Source organism: Pseudonaja textilis, chromosome 3 (assembly GCF_049901715.1).
Source record: "Pseudonaja textilis isolate UNSWEBS1 chromosome 3, rPseTex1.2, whole genome shotgun sequence".
Taxonomy (NCBI): domain Eukaryota; kingdom Metazoa; phylum Chordata; class Lepidosauria; order Squamata; family Elapidae; genus Pseudonaja; species Pseudonaja textilis.
Genome location: NC_141992.1, coordinates 102,670,983 through 102,695,748, shown reverse-complemented (window position 1 = coordinate 102,695,748; position 24,766 = coordinate 102,670,983). Strand labels below are relative to the sequence as shown.

The 24,766-nt window shown below is 35.3% G+C and overlaps 1 protein-coding gene across 1 annotated transcript in view; it reads right to left on the bottom strand.

Annotated features, from left to right (window-relative positions):
- Positions 1-2,834: 2,834 nt before the first annotated feature.
- KIFAP3 (kinesin associated protein 3) overlaps positions 2,835-24,766 on the bottom strand; it is a 61,881-nt gene continuing 39,949 nt past the window's right edge. Inside the window, exons 13-20 of the mRNA XM_087930520.1 lie at positions 23,111-23,223; positions 18,129-18,294; positions 15,608-15,733; positions 13,755-13,853; positions 12,221-12,306; positions 10,557-10,746; positions 4,562-4,661; positions 2,835-2,859 (exon numbers count right to left, since the gene is read on the bottom strand). Of these exons, the coding sequence (XP_087786646.1) occupies positions 2,850-2,859; positions 4,562-4,661; positions 10,557-10,746; positions 12,221-12,306; positions 13,755-13,853; positions 15,608-15,733; positions 18,129-18,294; positions 23,111-23,223 (890 nt within the window). The 3' untranslated portion in view covers positions 2,835-2,849. The remainder of the gene's footprint in view (positions 2,860-4,561; positions 4,662-10,556; positions 10,747-12,220; positions 12,307-13,754; positions 13,854-15,607; positions 15,734-18,128; positions 18,295-23,110; positions 23,224-24,766) is intronic.

Genomic DNA, 24,766 nt, shown 5'->3' with positions numbered 1-24,766 from the left:
GGCAGAAAATATGATTAAATCATTATACAATTGGCAACGTTTGCATAGTCAGTTGCAATGTAGCTGCATACACCCTGGTTCAGATTCTGAAGTGAAAAGAAGATGACAATACCTTTGCATGGTACAAACGCATGGTACAAACATTATTAGCAATGTTTTTTTAAAAAAATTAATTGTAAAAATAATAAATACAAATGAAAAATGTCAATTAAAAACAGGAGAAAACTTTCTGATAACAAATATTTACTTCCCCAAAAGTTGATCACAACCTATATTGTACATACATTTCACATTAAAAGTAATTGCCAATATGCACTTAAATCCTTTTATCTCTTATTCATCTATTATATTTCTTCTTAAAAACTGAACATCTTAATTTGCCCTGCTGTGTAATGTATAAGGGAACTATTTTAACTTATATTTGGTTAGACTTCTATTATGTATATATGCTATTAATTTTGCATTTATGTTTTCTGGAATTTTCTAATAAGAAATTCTGTGGTTTCAGTTCAAATCTTAGGATTTTCTGAATATTTTGATGTTTTTGTTTCCAGAAGTTTTTAGTTTTTTTAAAAAAATACATAACCAACTCACATGATTAAATATTCTTTCTTTATTATGGTACTTTAAACAATTGTTTTTACATGATTGTTATTTCTAGAATGAGAGTCCCCCTCAGATTTGAACAGGCCAAACCCAAATGATGTTTCAAAGAACCTTGAAAACCTGACTCTTGGCCCAGGCATTTGGTAATTTTCTTCTTTTTCTTTGTTCCCATCTGGGTTACTTATCTTTGCCAAGCTTGCTTCTTTTTAATGCTGTTTTCTTGTCTTAAATGGTTTTTTAAACATTTTGTCACTGGGAGTTTGGTGGCATATAATTTTAATAAATAAAAAAAAACCTTGCCCATCTTGGTAATTATTGACAAACCTATATATCATCTGTAAACATTTTATACCAATTCCTCCTAAAACTATAACAGGGAGTGAATTCTATTGATTCTTTTCACCATAGCTTTTTCGATACTGGGTTAACTTCTCTGAAATTTTGTGTCCAATATAACATGCAATTTTTGATTTGTTCCACTGATGTGTCATATTTCAATAACAATGTACTTATATGCCCTAATAGGTAATCTGGGCTTTTTTTCCTGAGATTTGGACAGGCCAAACCCAAATGTATTTCGAAGGGCCTTGGAGATCTGATTCTTTCTCCAGGTGTTCAAATTCTTTCTCAAAGATCTTCCTATATTCTTAAAACCACCTTTTATTCTTCCAGTAATATGCAAATACATCAGTACTACAAATACACCAGACTGGGATAAAAGTAGTCCTCAACTTACAACCATTCTTTAGTGACCATTTGAAGTTACAATGGCACTGAGAAAAAAACAACTTATGACCAATTTTCACAATCTATTAGCTAAGCCAACTCCAAATATATATAGTCATTCTCCAAATCAGTACACTTTATTTATAAAGGGTTGTTTACAGAATTAAAATAAGAAAATTGTGAGACCTGTTTTAGATCTATCCATAGATTTCTGATGGGTTTAGAGAAAAGGTTTTCAGTGATATGCAAATCCAACAATATGATGTCAGTCTGTGGACAACTACTTAATGTTAGTTAAATCAATGTTTCTGCTGTCTTTTGTAGCTTTTGTTTTACAGATACGGGCAATTTTCAGGCATTTTTAACACAGATTTTTCTTGGTCTCCCAGAACTTGCTTTGATTTCAACAATTCCATGTAATTTCTATTTCTTAAATGATTTCTCACATTTGAAATTACTAGCTGAGATTTTTGCACAGCCCTTCCGTTTTATAAGAATGAAGTCTTTTTGTTTGCAAATGTTCAGCCAAGTGTGCAGATCAGTCAGTGACTGTTGAAAGTAGACAGAACAGCAATCACAACCAAAGTGGTTCAGATTATTTGTTCAATTTGGAATTGTCGTCACCAGGCTAACTATATCCCTAACGAGCCAATCACATTTTAGAACCTTGTTAACAAGTATGCAGTTAAAAAAGAATGGAAAAGTGTCCAAATTTCTGCACCAGCTACATTCATACTTTTCTGTAAACAATTATATACAAATATTCAAATCTGCAGAAAGATATTATGTTCAACTTCATACCCTACAGAGTTTGTATCAGCATTTATCTACTTTAGATTTTACTGAAACATAAAATGTCAATGATTGTAAAATTTCTTTCTCGGCTATCTTCAAAACCTTCTTGCATCAATTAAACAATCATACTTTAATTTTAAAAAAAATGGAGCAAGAGATATATAACACTCAAGAAACAAGTTATGTTATTCCTGCTCCTTAATTTGGAATTATTCAAACATGCTAACTTATATCTTCTAGTTCTGAAATGCTTATTATCAATGAAAAGCTCTTTTGTTAGAGTCTAGCTTTAGAAATGCTAGTGAATTTTCAGCTATGTAGTTACCTTAAAAAGAAAAACACAATAAAATTTATAAAAGACAAGATGATTAAATCAACTTTCCCTCTTGTACCTCATAATGGAGCTCTACAAGGATTCTTCTGGCCATAACTTGGCATTTAACAACTAGTTATCATTAAGGAAGAAATTTTATTCTATTTAACTGTTGCTGATTTACTGCAGTGAAAAAATGGCTATGTAACCTGAGCAGTGACTAAACAGAGAGATCAAAGACACAGTCTGGAAATTAAAATAAACCTTCAGGCTACTTCCTGCAAGAAAAATCACTTTGGAAAACTAAAACAGAGTCCACCTAAAAACTGTTCTATTTTATGAGCTGTCACATTAATTCAAGTGGTTTCAACCAGTCAACTTCAGGACATCATATTTCCTTGTTTCTGTCTCACATACTTCTGTAAGCAGTTTTGGGAAGAGGGGGAGGATAAAAATAAAATCAGAATTCTTTCCTTTGGATTGAAACTGAGAAGGTCACAGTTAAACTCATTAAAACAAACAGGTTTTCATTTGAACATTCCATTCTCATTTATCATAATTTTAATTTTTTTAGATTTGTATATAACATACATTTCTTTAATAACACTTCTGTATTGTGTTCAATTTTTGTTTAAATCAGCCTGGATGATTTAAAACTCAAGAACTGGTTCATTTTTACTAGCACATCTGGAGGAAGTTCAGTGAGAAGTAAGACCATAGGAATTACTGCTAAGTTTCAAAAGCTAACTGTTTTTGACAGTTTTCTCCTGAGACATGCAGAAAATTAAAACTTTAATTCCTCAGTTTTATGGAACTGGACAGCCTTACAAATTTGACACATAAAATTACTGTATCTAGATTATAGATACTGCATTAATATAAATTAATACAAATGAAAAGTCATGTCCACTGAGAGAAACAATTACTATTGAATAATACCTTAAGCCAATCAAAGATCATACAGTTTATCCTAATGTACAGCTGAAAATTATCAATCAAATCTTAGAAGATTGTACTTAATATTTATAAAACAACTCCTCACCATTTAACCCACACAATCATGAGTTATGATTCTATGATTAAACTATTATTACAATGTTTCAAGTTATTAACAATGCCAGTGATTCTAACAAATATAGTGGTTTTTAGGTTTATGAACTTTTTTGAATTTTCAATATTTCTGCATAAATATGACCTGAAGGATGACTTGTTTTCCACAAACATCCTAAAACTAAAGAGAAGACAGAACAATTAACCAATGGAACAGCATGCCTTCTAGAGTTATAGGCCCATCCCTGGAAGCTTTCAGGAATAGATTGGAAAACCTTTCGTCCAGGATGGTATAAATCTGCTGCCTTGAGCAGGGAATTGGACTAGAAGAACTCCAAGGTCCCTTCTAGCTTGATGATTCTAGTTTGTTCTGAATTTGGCGATTCATTTTACCTTCACAAATCCACTATGGGTAGCTGTGATACTACAAAGACTGATAACTCTTGGGATACATATATTAAAATGCATAATTAAAATAAGTAGAACAATTAATTTTTTGCTTAAATCTAAGTCCCAGTGAGATCAGGAGTTTTGTTTGGGTAAGGGTATAGGTGACAGAAATTGGTTTATTATTTTAGAGAGTCACAATATCATAGTTTTTAAAAAATAATAATCCCTAGACCTTTCCATTTCAATTTTCTGATTTCACATACATGTTTATAAATAAAAGATATTTAATAATTTCTTCTGTCATATTGAAGTTTATGATCAGCTTTGTTTCTCTGTTTGATAAAATTAAAGATACCCAAAATATCCAATGCATCAATAGGAACTAGTAGTGACTATGAAAAAAAGTCTATGACACGATATATGTGAATCTAGTTACCAAAGCTATTACAAATATTGTTGGTTTGGGGGTTTTCAGTCAGAATGTCTTTGGTACTCTGCTATTAACCTTCTCTAGGGCATCATATTTTGTGTTACATTACCAAAGCAGATCTGCCAAATATTACAGGCCCTGAAATAACTTAAGAACAACTTCACATTCTAAAACATTTTTTTGAAAATGTACTAATGAGAACTACTAATATTTCACTAATATAAATTTATCTTTTTCTAGAAGTAATTTACCTGCCAGAGAAAGGATGCTGATTCACAAGATCTCCATTCTGAAGATGGTAATCATTGAAGAAATCAGGACTTATTGCTCCATCATGTGTTATTAAGCCATCTAAGAAACAAGAAAAAATAGGGCATGAATATGGTTCTTTTGAAGTAAAATGTTAAAAGTAGAGAGGACATTTTATTTTGGAATTACTAAGTTGCATTAGTTTCCCGTACTACAATGAAAAACTACATTGTCAATGGTGTATTTGTCACTTTGTCATTTCCACTAACTACAGAACTATGTCTTTGAACATTTCTAGTCAAACCTTTGACTTTTGGAAGAGGATTCATGGATTTTGAAGGGTTCAAAGTGAAAAATTAATTTTACTCTTTTGATGCATAGACAGTTACTATTTTCTATACTGACGTAATATTAGGCTATGTAATGTATTTTTAGCAGAAAAACAAGAAAGAAGTTACGAAGAAAAAATTATCTTTCTTCCTTACGACTAGATCATAATATTCCTATTACACTGTTGGTAAATGATCTTTGCTCTACAAGGCATAGTTTGAATATCAGAAAAGCTCAGGAGGATCTTCAGCCAACACAACATACGTGCACACTTCAAACCCAAGAATGCATTAAGGCAGAAGCTTGTCCACCCCAAGGATAAAACATCCAGGCACAAACTGAGCATGCAATACAATGCAACGAGCCATGTGTAGATCTGTACAGTGAGGAAACAAAACAACCACTTCATAAACACATGGCACAATATAGGGGAACAAACCTGTCAGGACTAGATTCAGCAGTCCATCTGCATTTAAAAGACCCAGGCCACTCTTTTGAAGACAGTAAAGTCCACATTTTGGACAGAGAGGACTGCTGGTTTGAAAGAGGAGTCAAAGAGACCATCTATGTTAAAACTGAACAGCCCTCTCTCAACAGGGGGGGGGGGGAATCAACATCATCTGTCTCCAGTCTACCTCACAGTCCTTTCAACAGTTCCAAGAAGACTCCACATCCATTTGCACCACTCAGGTGAACCTGATGACACAGAGAAACCTCCAGGTGGCCTTAACAACTCTCTAAAAGAATGCAAATTACCAGCAAGCAATATAAATCCTTCCATTCTCCACCATCCAGTCAGAGCTGAAGAAGTTTCTTGGATGAGAAGTGAAACGTCTTCAAAGAAAAACCAGAAAGTCCAGTTGCCTCTTGAACAAATTATTTTTGGATCTTGGGAGGTGATTAAGCAAAATCTAGAGTTGAAAGTGATCCATTGGTTTTTGTGTTGGAAAGGATTACTAGAGCTTCCTGGTTGATAACACTCCTACCTGCCACAAGCCAGTACATTAGGCTCTCCTCTAAAACACCTGGCAGAGAAACAAGAGATAGAACTCTTTATATTTCAGAATTATTACAAACTAATTGCTCTAGCCACCAGGCCTTGAGGTACCTTCCCTTGAGACCTGCATATTGTGGTATGCTTTCCCATTATGATTCTGGAGTAGGATGATGGGTCCATGATTTTGTCCTCAATCCTCATTTACCAGGAAGTATGTTGATGATTATAAATAATCTACAAATGTAACTCTTTTGCCACTTCCTTTAGTCTCCATATTATATTGGAATTGGGGAAAAAATCCCCTGCAAAAAGAAGAGACTCTTGTAATTACTGTGTCCTGTGCACCCCACCCCATTCATACTCATAAAGCATAATGTGGGGAGGGAGACTTGCAGCTAGAAAGACTAAACATTAGTGAAAAGTAACAAATTTCATAATAAATAAAAGTACAGGTACTCCTCGACTTATGGCCACAATTCAGTCCAAAATTTATTTTGTTAAGTGGGAATCTGTTAAGTGAGTTTTGCCCCATTTTAAAACATTTCTTGTTAAGTGAATCACTGTAGTTGATAAGTTAGTATCTTGGTTGTTAAGCGACTCTGGCTTCCCCATTGATTTTGGTTGTCAGAAGATTGCAAAAAGTGGTCACATGATCCTGGGACACTGCAATGGTCATAAGTATGAACTAGTTGCCAAGCATCTGAATTTTCATCGCATGATCATGGGGATGTTGCAAAGGTTGTATCTGTGAAAAGCGGACAGAAGTTATTTTTTTCATTGCCCTTGTAATTTTGAACGATCACTGAATGAACAGTTGTAAGTCAAGGACTACCTGTTACTCTACTTATACATTGCAACTATTCTACACTGGCTTAAGTTAGAAATTTGCACTGTTTTCCATGGCAGCTTTAATGTGTGTTGAAATATGTCCTTTGAAATACATGACATACTGTACACTCAGTGGTGGGCTCCTGCTGGATCACACGAGTTCTCCCGAACCGTATGTTCATTTTCTGAGCAATTCAGAGAACCGGTTGTTGGAAGCAGAAAGGAAAGATTCTAGTGTGCTTGTATTTCTAATCTAGTACTTATCTTAATTACCGCCCCTGCTGCTTTGTTTCCCCTGCAGCCCCTAGTGTTTTCAGAAACTGCCTCCGGGTTAAGCTTTGTTACATTATAATAGCCTTAATGGTTCTTGGCAGTATGCCCAGACTCCCCCCCCCACACCCCAAGCTTTTTGTGGTACTTTTATTCCTAGGGCTTGAACGGCTATTTACAGAAGTGTTGGCATAGCCATAGAAGAAATGGCTGAGAGGCAGGATGCAAGCTTGGCATTCTGTCTGATTTATTGACTGCCTTTGGGGTGTGTGTGTGTGTGTGTGTGTGTGTGTGTGTGTGTGATTTTTCCTTAAATCTGGATATCTTGTGAGGTAAGTGAGACCAGCTGGTATCTTTAAGTGGTGCAAATGGATCCAATGATTCCCCCTGGGTGCTTTGTCAGTTCACTGAGCATAGGAGTCTTTTATCTATGGAGATTCTTCAGTCATCCAGGTCATGGTTGTCCCAAAGGTGCTTTTTGTCAAGAGGCAACTGGACTTTCTTGGTTTCCAGAAAGCCCAGTTGCCTCTTGAAAAAGCACCTTTGGGACAGGAGTCTCTTACATTGCTTCAGAGTGGCTGAGGCACATGATTGCTCACTGATAGTAAGTTGATCCTCCTTCCAATTTGTTATAGTTTGCTCTCATGGTAATATGGCATAATAACATGGCACCAATTGTAGAAAGTTAGCACCCACCCCTCTCCTAGAAGAATAAAATATTTTGAGAAATATTAAAAAGGAAGACTATATAGTATTTCCCTGGATGAGAAATGGAGAAACATGTTTTCTTAGAGGGAGAAAGCACCCCCCCCACACCTTTTTAAATAGTCCACAGCAAATGTGAGCACAAGAGCTAAAGAGGTAGCTATATTCATAGGCAAAAATTCCCTGCAGCAAGGTCTGAACAAAGAGAATGGGATTAGCCCTCACTCAAGATGTTAATTTGTCTCTTTAGCTTGGCATTTTGTAGCCCAAAAATGCCCACCCACTTTTTGGAGAGCTTAAATGACTTCTCTGCTAAAGGGTTTCACTTTATGAACAAAAGTTGGCTGTATTTTAACTATTTTAATTCCACAACGTGCTCTGGCACCCTGCCTAATTTGTAATTCTGGGTTGAAGATATTGCTGAGCAAAAGGAAAGTATTCAGACAGAATGGTTTAGCTTTCCATGACAGCTGTGTCTCATTGATCTTCAGTGTGTATTCCCCCATTTCTAATTTAATGATTGGTATTTAGGGCAGTTTTTTTGCAAGCAAAGAAACTTTTTGTATTTTTGTACAGGTAATCCTTGCCTTACAACACTTCATGTAGTGACCGTTCAAATTTACAATGGCACTGAAAAAAGTGATTTATGACTGTTTTTACACTTAAGACTTGTGGCAGCATCCCCATGGTCACGAGAGGCCGGGCGAGGCTAAGTGCTCCTCAATGTGAGTGACATCAAGTTGGCCACGCCCACTCAGTCACAGGACCACCCAGCCAATCATTAGGGCAGAGAAACCAGTTGTAAAAAAATTTGAAGCCTACCACTGTGTACATACATATTCATACACATGCACACAATAAATATATTATTTATATATACACACAGACACATAAACCCATACACATATACATACATATACACACATATACATAAATGCACACATTCCATGGTTCCTTACATATTTCCATTCAAATGGGAATTTGAAGCTGCAAAATTACTTGATAAATTCAAGTAGCAATTGTTTTAGCATTTGTGACAACAAGCTGGTATCAGATAAAACAGATGCAAACAAAAATCAGAATTGTTTAAAGAAGACTTCTCCAATCCAAGTAAATAAATGCAAACATACTGTAACAACACTAAAAAAAAATACAAAGGAAAACATGTAAATTTCCCTTTTTTATTATCTGCTTATATGTAAATAGCATCATGAATTGAGTAAACATGTTTGTATTTCTTTCTAAATCCCATTGGAGAGACACAGGCCACAAGAACATAAGTTAAACAGACATCAGAGTATATAACTATAAAATTTTAGATCAGAGCTAGGAATTGCAAATGCTACAGGGTGTCAATCTTCTAACTATTCACTCCTAATTTAATATCATTGCTCTCTAAAACTGCCTTGTTCTTTTAAACAGATTAGAATGGAGCAGGAAAATTCAAAATATGATACAATCTCACACATCTGGATTTTTGATCAATTTGGTTATTTACTGAATATTATATGCTGCTGCAATCAAAAGCATCTCTGTTCCTTCTATTGCAGTAATTAATTGTACGTAATGATTTTAAAAAGCAATCAGCTTGAAGGGAAAGTATGAATGGTAGGGGGAATTACAAATACTTCAAACCTGAAGAATGCTGCTATAATCTATTCCCAAAAAGTTTTAAATTCTTTGCTTAATCTTACATAATGTTTCTCAGAAATTAGGCCTTCAGAATTATGGCTGCATTAGATTTTCAGGTCACAGCTTCAATAGTACCAGCTTCAACTGATATAATATGCAGCTGTTTGTGTAGTGCTAGGACCTCTCAGGTTCTAGGTAACAACACCTCTACTGCAAGAAGTTTATGTACCAGGTATAATTCAAATTATGGCTTCTGATTATTCTATGAAAGCAAGTGACCATAGTTCTTCCAATGTGTAAGCTTCATTAGAATTCTGGCTTATGCTCTGCTAAGATCCCTTGGCCTTTCCAAATAGCGATTTTTTGAATAATTAGACTTGGCTAATACCACAGTAAGTCAGGAGTGTGACAATCAAATCTGGAGATTAAGAGATGGCTTAGAAGTTGCATTCTCTGAAATTGAAACTGCATCAAAAGGAGCTGGCAGAGGAAGACATCTGGAATTCCATGCATGTATTCTGCTTTATGTAAGTATCTGTGGGCATTACAGATAATCCTCGACTTATGACCACAATTGAACCCAAAATTTCCATTGCTAAGAGAAACATTTGTTAAGTGAGTTTTGCCCCATTTTACAACCTTTCTTGCTACAGTTGTTAAGTAAATCACTGCAGTTGTTAAATTAATAACATGGTTATGTGAATCTGGCTTCCCCATTGACTTTGTTTATCAGAAGGTCACAAAAGGGGAATTATATGATCCTGGCACACTGCAACTGTCAGAAATACATGCCAGTTTCCAAGTGTCTGAATTCTGATCATGTGATTATGGGGATGCTACAATGGCCATTAGGTGTGAAAAACGGTCGCAAGTCACATTTTTCATTGCCATTGTAATTTCGAACAATCACTAAACAAATGGTTTTAAGTCAAGTATTACCTGTAATGCGTATAATAAGCTTATTAATCTATTTCAACTGCTTCGAACCAGCAAACTTTTAAAAAATTCTTCCAAGTAAGATATAGTCTCTGCCACTAGATTGACAAAATAGTCCTCAAAACTTATGAGAGCCTTACTTGTCAACATATACAGAAAAATCCCTTGTCTTAACAACTTTAATACTAATATCAAACATATAAGTGAAAGGAATGTATTGCATATCTGTTCTGAGAAGCAACTTCAAGAAGCCTGGGATAGGAAGGAGAGTTGTATGCTGCTTTTTGTGTCAGGCTTACCAGCACTGTAATAAAGATCAGGCCTTTCTAGAATATCGCCTTCATGAATATACGGCTCAATGCGGTCATCCCCATACAGGTATTGTTCATTTTCATCCATTTGCCGACTTTCCACCATTTCTAGCCACTGAGAATTGTGCCATCGGAATTTCTCACTTTGTATCTTCTTAGCCCATTCTTCATCATACTCCTGTTTGGACCATTTAGAAATTTAATGTTAAGAGTTCAATGGCATTCTTTGTTATACTTCACTTCAAAATATCAAATGTATTGCAAGAAGATGAGGAGGTGGAAAAGAGGAAGATCAAGCTCCAAAAGTAAACAAAAAGCAAGCAGTTAATTAATATCTTATTTGAACGTCTGGTGCTGGAGTTTTGGCTTTAAATGTAATTTATTTTGCCTGTGAGAGTATCTGTCAAAATGTTAAAACTTATTTTTTTTAAAAAAAGAGTGACAATACAATGAAAAACAAGACCTTAGGAGTAGCACTGTTGGGTCTGAAAAGAGCCATCTTTAATCCAGGATTCTAGTTCACGTAGCCAATGAAATGCAACCAAGATGCAATCAAGGAAACAAATGGTATTCTACCTTAGCAACTGGTCTTTAACTAACACTAAGATGAAACACAACTTTTACAGTATACTTTTCTTTAATTCTAAATTTGGCCCAAGTTCAAATGAGTGCTATTACAATCAACAGTAAATTTTAAATTATTCTGTGATGGTCATGCAAATTTTTTTTCAAAAGTATTCAAAAGAAATTCATTTTTAAAAGTTTATAACATTACATCCATTAGAGACTGCTAATAGGAGAATATTGTAATTAATCATTTGCAATATTTGACTTATTCAAGAAAATAAAGTCCAGCATACTCAACAGTGTTTATGTGCATTTTAAAAAATAAATTGATATATTATGCTCTACATAGCATTACAATTGCTTTAATAAGTAAATATTATCCACATCACATATTAGCTAAGTATTAAAAAAAACTCTTCCAAAAGAATTTCATATATAAAAAATACATCCTATTCATGTTAATACATTCATCAGTGCTATATCCAGTTTACCTATAAATATAGTACCAGTATATATAAATACGGTATCAGTATATATAAGTATGGTACCAGTAAGTATAAGGAATATATTGTATTAAAATATTCTTGTTACATAGTGAGTGCAATTTGTAAATATATATTTCATTTATCATTGTTCTGATTCTTGTCTTGCTCTTAAGAGTAACCATTCATTCAGGTAGTCCTTGATAATTGAGACTGGGAATTCTGTTGCTAAGCGATGTGATAATAAAGCAAATTTGAGTTGACAATTTGAGTTGCCATTGTAAGCAACTTCATGGTTATTAGGCATGGTTATTAGACATCACTTGATCTCCACTTACGATTTCCTGCAGGTTTGCCTTTGACTTTGCTTGTCAGAATTCAGCAGTGAAGGTTGCAAATGCTAATCGTGTAAACATAGGATACTATGATCACCATAATTACAAACTGGTTGCCCAGCACCCAAATTATGGTAGCTGGGACACTGCAACGACCCTAACTTCAAGGACCAGCTGTAGTTTCCTTGTTCAACACCATCACAACTTTGAATGGTTACTGAACAAATGTTTGCTAACTGACAACTATTAGAATAAAAGAATCACTTACTGCTATTATATCCAGTGTATTATCACAGACTTTACGGATTTCAGAATTTTTATCATGCATCAAGTCTATAAGATATGCAGGAGCCTCTAAGAAGATAGAGTAAAGGATCTAAAATAATTTTGGAAGCCTGAATCTGGTGATTACTATGTTTTTGCTGTAAAAGATACATCAAAGGAAATAAAAGAACGACATCCATATACTAATCATTATAATTTATAAAAGAAGAGAACAATCTCTTTTAAGGATATATTATATTTTAAAAGAAATAATTTCACCCCCCAAACAACTTTACCTTTGAAAGGAATGTCATTTTACACTCACTAAAAATATCCTAAAAGAGAAAGGAAGGGGTCTGCTTCATAAAGAATGTAGACAGGATAGCCCTGCACTCCTGCTGCTAACTTCTACTGGCAGACAGTAAGTCTATGCAAAGGAATATAGTGTCTCCTCTATCCATGTGAAGTGTACAACTGGAATATCAAGTTATCAATAAAAAGACTCTATTTTAGATACTCTCTTTACACATGGAGAGGATGAGGAAGGGCCAAAATCCAAATGAGGCTAGTATATTTATTTAACAAATTCATTACCAAATCTATTTGAAGAGAAACAGCCGCTAATTTCAACAGAACCTATGGTAGAGGAAGCACACGTAGGTTGCCTTTTGCTAACCTAAATAGATCTTTCTTCAATGGAACAGGAACCTATGCATATACTACTGGAAATTTTGCTTTCAATAATAATGTTGATGAAAATGGGAAAGACAGTAGAAATAGAATCTATCCTTCAAAATTATGTCTTATTCCTGTTGTTCTGTACCTCCTCAGGTAAAGTAGCAAATAGAAAGGCTTAGGATAAAACTTTGGAAGTTTTCCAGGGGTTTAACTTGTGGCAAGCATTCTTTCTCTCCAGCTCCATTCATGCAAGTCATATATTCCAGTCATATAGCCAATTCTGAAGCATTTTCACAAATAGCTTAACTATAATATGTGTTTACCACACAATGCTTCCTATATATTGGCTGAAGAAAACTGCATATGCTTGAAACAATTTAATTCTATGACTTGATTAGTTACTCTGCTCATTGATAGTTACTTCTGTTTTATCTGATACCTTCGTATTCCAGAATGGTATTTAGCTAGTTTATTCCATCTATTTTTTCCCCTCTTGTAATTCAATTGTTTAACTACCTCATGAAGGTCATGAAGATCAAGAAAAGGTTAGGATTATAAACCAATAGGCTATTACCTTGCACACATAAATGAAAGATACCAAATTCAGGACTGTATGGATACAGCCTATTTCTCCTTTTCATTTGTAAATGAAGAAAGCTAAACCCAACCTCACAACAACAGTATGACCAAGGGGACATATTCATCTTCTTAAAAAAAACAGTTCCACATGAATGAATGCATACATGGAGGGAGGGAGGGAGGGAGAGAGATCACTTCATTGTCACTGCATGCATTCTCAATGCTAGTTCCAGCTTTCCATTAAAAGCACTAACGGCAAAGGAACACTTGATAAAGGATACGAGTCTCTTTGATGATGACATCTCTAGTGGCTTGATGGAAGACCATCTGGTAAAACACATAAATGATTTGGCAAACAAACTCATCATCTTCCTGCTGAGCTATAAAGAAAGAAGGTTGTACTGTGTCATATTTTAAATCACCGACTACAAGCAATCTAACCCACATGAATATGTAGTACCTATCTATACACCTTACTAAAGCTAGGAATAATAATTTTTGAAAACATATTTAATGAACACTGTATCAAATTACTTATAAAATAATAAAGATTTAAACTAGGTTAAATTTATAGCAGCGGCAACTTTTTCAGATACAGGTGCCCTCTCTCTTTAGGTAACTACCTGCTCTCCCTGCTTCCTTGATTTTTACAAATACACACACCTTACATTATATCTCAACTCAATCCCAACATACAGATTCTTTTTGTTTTCCTCAGGCAAGAAAACATACCACAAATTGTCTAAAGAGGGAGATACATTTCTTGTTCCAGAATTTCACATGACTTCCACTGAGAAAAATAAAAACATCTGTCTTGGTCAATCCATCTTTCTTCAGTTTTCACAAAGAAATATGGCATGAAGAATTGGGATCAGTTATGAACTGAATACAGTCTGTTCACTGGTTTTCTGTAGTCCCAAAAATACCACTACCGTGTCATTATTTAAAATTTAATTTTGAATCAATTCTGAATGAGGCAACTGCTTTACAGAAAAGATGGATATTTAGGACCATATCATGATCTCACAAGAGTTACTATATAATCCCATATCATGGGACTATACAGGATCATATCATGATCCCACAAAAGAATTAGTATAATCCCACTTCTGATTATTATTCCAAACCTCTTTCTGAGTAAGTGGGACTGTACTGACTCATCTTAGACTTCTGGCCCACTCAAAAACACTAAGTGGACTCCTGAACAGACTGTTAATCTCAAAAAAACATTCCCTGAAGCATCTTATTTCTGTGCTTTCCAGATCTGTAGTTCTAAGTCCATCATTGTTCCTGAGGCCTTTACACAGATGAGTGTCAGTTGGGACATGCGCCTGCGGATATCTCAATAGCTGGGAACAGGTCTTCCCCATTCGTCCTGCTGGGTCCTAGGCACTGATCGTCGCCAGTCTTTAAAGCTTCCTTGGCTCTTCATTCTCTGCATATGACTGCAACATGGGTGCAGGAATCTTAAGAGCAAAACTATATTTTATAACTTAAAATTATAGCCAACATTTTGTTGTGCAAAATAATACACAAATGTTCAAAGGAAAGTGAAAAATAAACTGATGTCTTCCTTTGCCAACTCCCTTCACTGTTCCCCCTGCCCCCCCAAGGTTATGTTGGAAATAATGGATTTGGGACACAAATACATTGGTTCTACGCCAGCAAGAGAACCATAAATAGTGGCAGGAAGTCCTGTCCTCCGGGAGGGCGAAAATGGCCTCAAATGGGCCGAAAATCACTTGGGAGGTGTGCACATGCATAGTGCAGGTAAGGAGGCGAGGCAGGGTGTTGTGCGCGCATGCGCAGGGGGGCGATGAACATTGAATTGTGGGTCCCATTATGCACGTGCTTTCGGCACACCACAACAAAAAGGTTCGCTATCACTTCTCTAGGCTGTGAGCATTCCACCAAGCCTTAATTTCTTCTATAAAATTGTTCACTGCACGAACTATTTTACTTGGTAAAATTCAATTTCATTATTGGTGTGAGGTGGGATGCAACTTCCTAACCCTGTACTAAAACCTTGATTCCAACACAGTATTGCTAAATTTTGATAATAAAAATTAAGGAACAGTAAGTAATGCATAATAAGCAAACACTCAAAAAGTAGTGTGCAACACTTGCTACATACCATTCAATAGTTCAATAAGTGCTGGAATAATTCCTGATTTAGCTAGCAGCGCTGCACAGGAATCATCCATTGATACAGTCCCAATCATTATCACCACTTCCAAGACAAGATCATCTTCTGCTGAACCTGGTAAATTTAATAGAGCAGCAATATTACAGCGCCCTACTGAAATGCAAACCTCTTTGCTCTAAGACTTTCACAGCATCTCTCAAAATATGGGCAAACCTTGTTACATTATAGGGACACTATTATTGCTTCTCCAACATGAGATGCTGGCTCAGCTTTCAAGTATCACTCAACATGAACACTGAACATAAAATTATGTCATCACAGTTGTTGCACCAATTCTTAAAGAACCTATTTACAAATACAGTACTCTAGATTAATATAAATTTTAAATCTTTTTGATCTATGTTCATTGTAGCTTTTTGAATAATTACTAGGCACTGTAAAATCCATGGACTCTTCAAAAATAATTATTTTTCTCCCCCGTCTATCCATTTCTGCACCACCTTAATGTGGTGATTAAAACTTAGTCATTTGAAAAGTAAAAGAAGGAAGCAGGGATGTGCTGGTGAGACTGTTCCAAGAACAGAACATTCCAGGGAACACTGGCACATTTTGTTTTATTCCTAAATCATGCCAATCTAGCAATTTGGCATGTATAATTTTTGGAACAGGAACAGATTGTCATGTTCCAGCTACAATCTGGTCAATAGGCTCTGCAGCAAACCAAAAACAAAAAGATAATGTATGGTGACATCATGATGGCAAACCTGCCCTTATAGCTATCCTGACATCTAAAATATATGTTGCATTATTTGTATCATGATGCATGTATCATCACTTGTCTCCTTTGTCCCCCGAGCCTGGCCCCAGTTCAAACTATGAACTATTTTTACTTCCAGAAGGTTTACTTCTGGAAAGAGTCTGGACCATCCCCAAGATGACTGGAAGCATAGCTGGAAGAAAAACAGAATGTTCCACTGTTCCCTAGAACATTCCATTCTTGGAATGACATGTTTTGCATATAAGTAGAAGGAAGCTTGGATTATTTTATCATTCATGTGGCTCAGTAAAAAGCAATTCATGATTTATTTTAGCTAAACACATGAGACAGGATTAATATAGGAATCCTTTGTAATCCAGGTTGCTTAGCTATTTTAATTGTTGCTCTTCAAATGGCCATCAATGAATTTACATACATTTACATTTATACCTGCACATGTTATGATTTGGAGTATTTTTGGCAGAAATTTCATCTTCCTCTTAGCATGCACTCCTTCAGATTAACCTAATCTCTTCAACCAATGCAAAAAAGTGTCTATATGGACATTTGGATGAGTTGTATGAATGCTCAGATGACCACCCAATACTGAGTGTGCATCCAAACTCTGGAACATTTTCAACCGGGAGGTTAGGAATGAAAACATGTATATTATTAAATTATATTCATCCAAAAGTAAATGAACATTTAATATAATCCTTAAATCTCTTTGCATCATTTTATTATTTTATCTATTCAGGTGATTAATTTCAATCTCTTTTTCCTTGTTGCACACATAGCGAAACAAGCATCTTAGCATTCTTTGATTTAATATCGTCTTTTTATCAACATTATTTATATGTATTTTTCTGTGCTGAAATTGTCAGTTTAGTTTTGAATATTTGAATACCAGTTCCTTTGTGCTGGTGGATAACTACAATAAAATTATTTCAAACACAAGATTATGAGCTGCGGCTAGCAAATGAAAGTAACAGACAAATAATGTGTTTAAAATAAATAAACCAGAGTGTAAAAATATAATTTCTTGAATTAAGTAGATTGAGATGTATTCACTGTCATAGTTTAAGATGTATTGCACTGTTTCCAGTTCAATGAGGGAAATGAAAGGCAGTGCTGTGAAGCATGAGTTACACATCACTAGGTGAGGAAGAATTAGCTCCAGAAAGACAGAAAAATCACAACTTGTTGCCAAAGGATAAAAACCTGTGTGTTTCTCTATATGCACGCATGCCTTCAAGTCAGTGTTGTGAAATCATAATAGAATGATTAATTTATTGAGTTTGCTCAGACTAAAATTGGACAAAATCCTCCATCTTCCTTTGGCACAGTAATATATTGGGTATAAAGTCCTGCCTGCTTTTCTGAGGTTGGGTTTGTCTGTCTGGAGAAGACAGTATTTAACTTATTGAAGACCTGTCCTAGTAAAAACTTTTCTTTTTCTTTTTTAACATAACCAATACAAAGGGTGTCCATCAGAAGGGAAGGCATTTTCTGACAAATTAATACAATTCTGGATAATTTCCAGAATGTATCCAAAGCAAACAAAACCAAATTAAACTTTTAAAAAGTTTACAAACTTTATAAGGAAAAAATAATTCTTTATAAGAATAATGTTCTTCCAGTAAATATAGAAATGTTGCAGAAGTGTTCAGTGTTCAAAAAGGAATTAAAATGATGTTCAATATGTTAAGTCAATAAAGTGGCATCTTCTGGTGAAAAGCTAAAGATACAGACCTGGCTTTAATTTATCTTTCAGATATGGCACCATTTTGTACTCTTTTAACACAAGTTCCCAGTCCAAATCAGATAAAGTCAAATTTGCCAATGTTCCTAAGCATTCTATCACAAATTCCTCTTCTTCATCATTAGATATCTGAGCTGCCAGATCACCAACATAATCCTAAACAGAACAAACAAAGCAAGATTTGAGAGATGTAAAAGAAGAAACATTAGAAAATTAATGAGAACTACTGCATTAACTCAACCATATATTTTTTTTCAAAATCATTGTTAGGTTGTTGATTAACAATGATAAGAAATGTTTAATTAAGTGCTTAATAAAACTGTTGTAAACTAATAAATTCAATTGTTATCAGCAAAAACTGAATCAGCCAAAAATAAGTTTATAGTTTTATACTTTTTTCAAACTCAATTTTCTCCATCCTCTTTTTTATTCACATCAGAAAAAATGGTTTGACTTGGATAAAAAAAATGAAAGACTATTCACTACTTTTAACTGCTGCTTTTTCTGGATGGATGGCTCAATTCTGGTAATATATTTATGATATGTAATTCAGTTTATATGTACTATTGTAGCAATTTTGTTAAGCAGGTCAGTTCTTATACTTACAAGTAATATACAGGGTGCTAATATGGAAGAGACTGCTCACCTGCAATGGTATTCTCTGAGTAATCATCTGTGCCTTCATTCATAGGGGATCCCATACCTGTGCAGAGTTTATATCAGGGGATTTCTTTAGCTGAGAATATTTTAGGTGGGAAGTCTACCCCCTGAATATCTCATAGGTGGGGCTCCAGCTCTCCTCTAGGTTTCTTTGAACAATGCAGCAGCATCAGAAATACAGAATGAATGTTGTTGCAAGTGTTGTGGTTCACCAGGAGCACAATGTGGATGGCTGAAGTCACTGACAGTGAGGAATCGGACAAGGGGCCTGCGTGTGATGCAGGGATGGGGCCAGGACTATCGGAGAGTGGAGTGCTTCCTTCGGAGGTTGTGGAGTCTGGCAGCAGTGATGAAGAGGAGCCTGGGGAGCCTGTGCTCAGTGCGTGCGCGTGCAGAGCTGCTCAAAGGAAACAGCAGCTGAAGCAGCACAGGCGACTAGAGAGTAAGGCTGGAAGGTGATGGCCCCTCCCATAAAGGGATAAAAGCTAGCCTTTGGGGTTGGCTTCTTTGCAGGAAGCAAAGAAGTTCTTTCTACTCAGAGTCCCCGTTGAAGCCCTGCTTACTCTGGTTTGTTTTTTGAAACTTCTGGCTTTGGATATTTATTTACAATTAGTCTTTTGTTTTTGGCAGCCTTTCGCAACCTTGAAAGGACTTGCTCTTATCTGGGACAATTAATTTTGATTGACTCTTGGCTGTGAATGCATAGAAATCACAGCGCCGCATTAAAAAGGTTTGCTTTTATGCATACTTTGTGTTTGATTTGAACAAGACTTGGGTCAGAACAATAAGCAAGAAAGTGGCTGGGTTATGTAAATGATGGCTGTAGGAAGAACAGGCTACAGATAAGAGCCTGTTATCTATCGTTATGGCCTCTTTACATCACATATACAGGTGCCTAATAATCTTACCTAAAAGATGAAAAATCAGATGCCAATTGCAAGCCAAGATGGAACAGTCCATGCAAAGGACAAGTATGATGCTAAGTATTCCTTCAGTAATATTTCCACAACGAATGAAACTGGAAATTTCATTCTCAACAAATAGTTGTTGAGAATGACAGAAAGATTGTCTCTGAATATCTAACAAATCTAACAAATATGCAATCCAGTTTACAAGAATGAAAACAGAATTTGGATAGTTGGAATGATGCCACTTTTGAAAGAAAAGAGATTTTGGGCATAACAGGCAATGATGCTATATTCTTATGAGTAAAAATGAATTGGCTAACCAGATCCAGTGGGTATATAATAGGGGTCATCTAATTGAAAGATTCAAAAACTGAAAACCAGATGAAATTTTGTATATAGAAATATATGAAGCAAAATCAATGTAGAGTTATCAGAACTTCCAAGACCTGTTGAAATCATAGGTTAAATGAAGCATGCTGCCTCTTGCAGTGTTCGTAGTTTTCAACAGTGCAGTTTTATCTGTATTCTGGGATAACATAACTGTGCCATAGAAGATGAAAGTATGACATTCAGAGGCACCCTGAAGTCACAATTTCCACATTGGAAATTGATTCAGAAACAGAAGAAATTTTGTAGATCAGTGAAATGTGAAAGAAAGCCAAAAGAAATTTGGCAGAGAAAATCTGCCAAATTATTATCCAATCTGTGAAATACAGTAGATTAATGAGAAAATATGGTGGAGGATGGTGTAATTAGGGACAGTGGCCTAGAGGCGAAGATGCTTGCATCTCTTGGAATGTTGAGAGTTCAATCCTAGGCAGCAACAGATGTTTTTCTATCAGGGTGCAAAAATAAATATCTTCTGTGAACTCCGCATAGGTCTCAGGAAGGACATCCATCCAGTAAACATTCAGCTCCACCTATTCACCCAACTCCACCCCGATAAATGGGATTACAGGATCATAAAAAGAAAAAAAAGAAGTGTGGGGTAAAGTTGAAACTGGTAAGATTGGAAGCAAAGTGCCACACACTAGGCAAATCCATTATGTAAACAAATGCTTTTGGGGAAAGAGCAGCAAAAAGTCAGTTAGCAAGCCAAGGAAGGAGAAGTAAATGAAATGTAAATGTAAAAGTTTGTTTTAAATATATGTAATGTTTAAAAACTCATCTTCCTCATAGATTGACTCTAGATGATGTACAAACACTGTTCCTTTATGTGGGCTGTGGCCCGGATGGGTCACATGATGGCCACGCCCATGCCCGGTTTATAAAGGAGGAAAAAGTCATGATACGTCACAATAACGCTGTGATGACACAAGTTTGACACCCTTGCTCTATGTAATCTGGCAGAGGAACCCATTACAGATTTTATCCAAAATGTTATCAGACAAGACAAGCCAATGTATGGCTACATGTCATTCAGATCTGGTATGCAATCATGACTGTCATACATTTTGTGAAAATTCTTGTAGCTGATGAAACCAAAATGGGAAAACTCATAATTGGAATGTCTGAGTCTGTGTCAAGTCTATGTTAATTTCTGCAATATGGCAGAAATGGTATGCATATATAATCCTCTCGTTTTGAGTTACATGGTAATAATTCCACTTATTAACTGTCAGACTTAGCAGTGGTTCCAAAGCTTAATAAATGGTGGTTTGGGATTTTTCTTCTTTTCAAACCTTTAAACTTTGATTCATTCTTTGATTTATATTTCCTCTTTTTAGCTTACTCATATTCAGATGGAAACTACAAAGAAGTTAATAATCAAATTATCAACTACAAAGCAGATGTAATCCCAAATAAATAAATGACCCTTGTAAATTGTGAACTTGTTATCACTCTTGATTGCAAATCTGATAATTAACCACTGAAAATGAAGCAAATTATCTTCATACCAAGGCTATTAGGCACTCGTGAATTTCCATCCAAAAGAAAGGCTCAAAGCCAAAATGAATTATTTCTTCAAATATCTGAAAGAACTGTATATTGCTGTGAAAATATTTGGTAGCATGCACATCTATCAACTACTTGGCCTTCACTAATGTAAATAAGACATGCTAAATATAATAGTATTTTACTATCATACCTAGACTAATTATAGCCACAAGCATCATAGTCTGTCAGAAACATCGAGAGGCCAATGCCCTTATTCTCTTAGTTTGGAGCTTTCTCACTCTCTTTTAAAAGAAAGAAATTAAAGCATAAAATGGAAGGGGAGAAATAATAACATTCAGACAAGTTTGGTAGAAATTAAAAACTAAAGTCAGTTCTTTGCAGGAAGGCCACAGAAAATGACGTACCATTTCTAGCAGTCAAAAAGAAACAGAGGGGAGAATAAAAACCCTGTCTGTCAGCATATATACCAATGATAGTTAACCTTTTTGGCACCGAGTGCTGAAACTGCAGTGCGCATGTACATCAGTATGCGCATGTGCCACAGTGCCAGAACCCAAAAGAGAGCAGCTGGCTGGTGTGCATATGCGTGACAGAACCCAAAAGAAAGCAGCTGGCTGTGCACACATGTGTGTTGGGCCAGCTGTCCAGCGTGCATATGCATATTGGAACCCGGAAGAGCAGCTGGCGATGGTAGGCGTGCCCACAGAGAGGGCTCTGCATGCCACCTCTGGCACGCATGCCATAGGTTCGCCATCACAGATATATACTGTAGAAGAAAAACTGACAGAACCTGGGAACAGAGTGAAGAGAAGAATCAGCCTAGAATCTCTACATAGTCACAAGCAAGCTAAGTCCAACCCTCCTTGAATGCCATTGATCCTTATCTAACTTTTTAACCAGGTGCTGGCAGTGCATAGCTCCCATGAATAAGCTTTATGCAATAAATAACTGAACCTTCATGTGTGAACCTGGTCTTTTCTGCCTGGCAGTCCGGTGTCCATAGCTATGAAAGATTCCTGTTATAGATAATGGGTGCCTATGCTCATACAATTATTTCACTGCAGAAGTGAAATTAAAATCAATTATTTCTAGCTCATTTCTAAATACCAAAATATATGCAGAAGAGTGATAATAAAATCACTGTTTACAGATTAACTGATGACAGCCTAATTTTTCAAAGGGCTCATGCAGATAAAGAACAAAAATGTTAAATTAGTTTTATAATTGTCATAGTTAATAATTTAGTATCTGCACAGGTTCAGATAAGGACACCAATAAATGTATTTTGTAAAATTACTGACAAGCTTTAATTATGACTTGGATAAGTGAAAGGTACTACAATAGAACAAGTTCTTAAATTCCACACTCTTGTGCAATTCCACTAGAATTAAGGCACATGCAATCATTTGAGAAGGATCATTTGTTATGCATAAAATAAGTTTGCTTCTTCCAATATCCCATTTTACAAATTTAGAACTTGAAAAGATGAAAGCCGCTATGCTTACAATAAATAAAGATTTAGTTGGTCCATCATGTTGAGATATGTTTCTAATCATCTTCATTAACAATGGATCCTTGAATTTCAGCGCTCTCTTCATCAGCATCTTCAAACCATTTCCTGAAAATGAAGAAGATAAATGAAAAATGTATGAATCAATTAATTATGCTTCCAATTTTCACAACTGCCACCATAAAACTGATTTTTTTTAAACAAAGGAAACAAAAATGATATTAAGGTAGGCTGACATCTTTTCATGAAATTTGTTTGAAAGTATTATGGAAGCAAAAAAGTACAGTAAGTCCCATTAATTCATATGATTTCTTATATCCCCTAAAACACCAAAAATAGCAGATACTCTTTTTAATAAACTTTGTTAATTTTGCAATTAAAACAGACAAACAACACACACATAAATATGAAAGAGAAAAAAGAAACAAAGAAAGAAAAGTAGAAAGAAAGAAATATCAGAAAACAAAAACAGTTTCATCCTCAACAGTTTGTGGGACCTTATTTTCAACCTTATTTTATACCCTCTATACAATTAATCCTTGTGTGATTTTATATATTTTCTTAAGTTTTTGCGGGTATTTATATGTATGGTATTCAGCTTTGTTCCCATGTCATTGTAGTTGTGCTTTAAAGTTGTAGCAACATTTCGGCAGAATCTCATCTGCCATCATCAGGCTTCTGTATTGTGTTCGTCTGTGAGTCAGAAACAGCTGTGAAAGTCTGACTCACAGACGAACACAATACCGAAGCCTGATGATGGCAGATAAGATTCTGCTGAAACGTTGCTACAACTTTAAAAGCACAACTATAATGACGTGGGAAAATACCCGAACAAAGCTGAATACCATACATACATACATACATACATACATACATTCACTACTACAATTATAACATTTCTTCTTTTTCCCTTTATTGTTTAATCGATCTTTGTTCTATTCATTCATACCAGCAGTTCCAGCTGTCATAATACTGTACATTGATGTATCTTTTCCTTTTAATGCCAAAGTTAATTTGTCCATTTCTGCACAATTTACTATTTTTTGAATAATCATTTCCTCTGGTGGAATATGAGGTTGCTTCCAACATTGTGCAAAGGCCAGTCTGGCCGCTGTCAAAATATGTACTACTGTATACTTCACTTTTTTGAGAGTTGTTTATTAAAGATCCCTAATAGAAAGAGTTCTGGTTTAAATTCTATCTGTTCTATTGTCATTTCCTCCAACCATTTTCTAATTTTCTGACAATATTTTTGAGCCTCTATACAAGACCACCACATATGGAAGAAAGTTCACTCCTTTTTTTTTTTTACATTTCCAGCAATTCGGACTCATGTTGGAGTGCATTTTCGCTAATCTCGAGGGGGGAAGGTGCCATCGGTAAAACATCTTATAGGGATTTTCCTTGTAGGCTGCCGATTTTATGATTTTATTATTTCTACTCCAGACCTTTTCCCATTCTGTTAAAGTGATACTTCATCCTATATTCTTACTCCAGGCTATAATATTCCCTTTGACAATTTCTTCCTCTAATTCTGCTTCTAGTAAGTAATTATAAAATTTTGTTATATTTTTTTTATTTGGGCCTAATAGAATTTTGTCTAGTTTCTGAAGTTTATTATTGATTCCAAATTCTTTCTTATCCCGTTTGT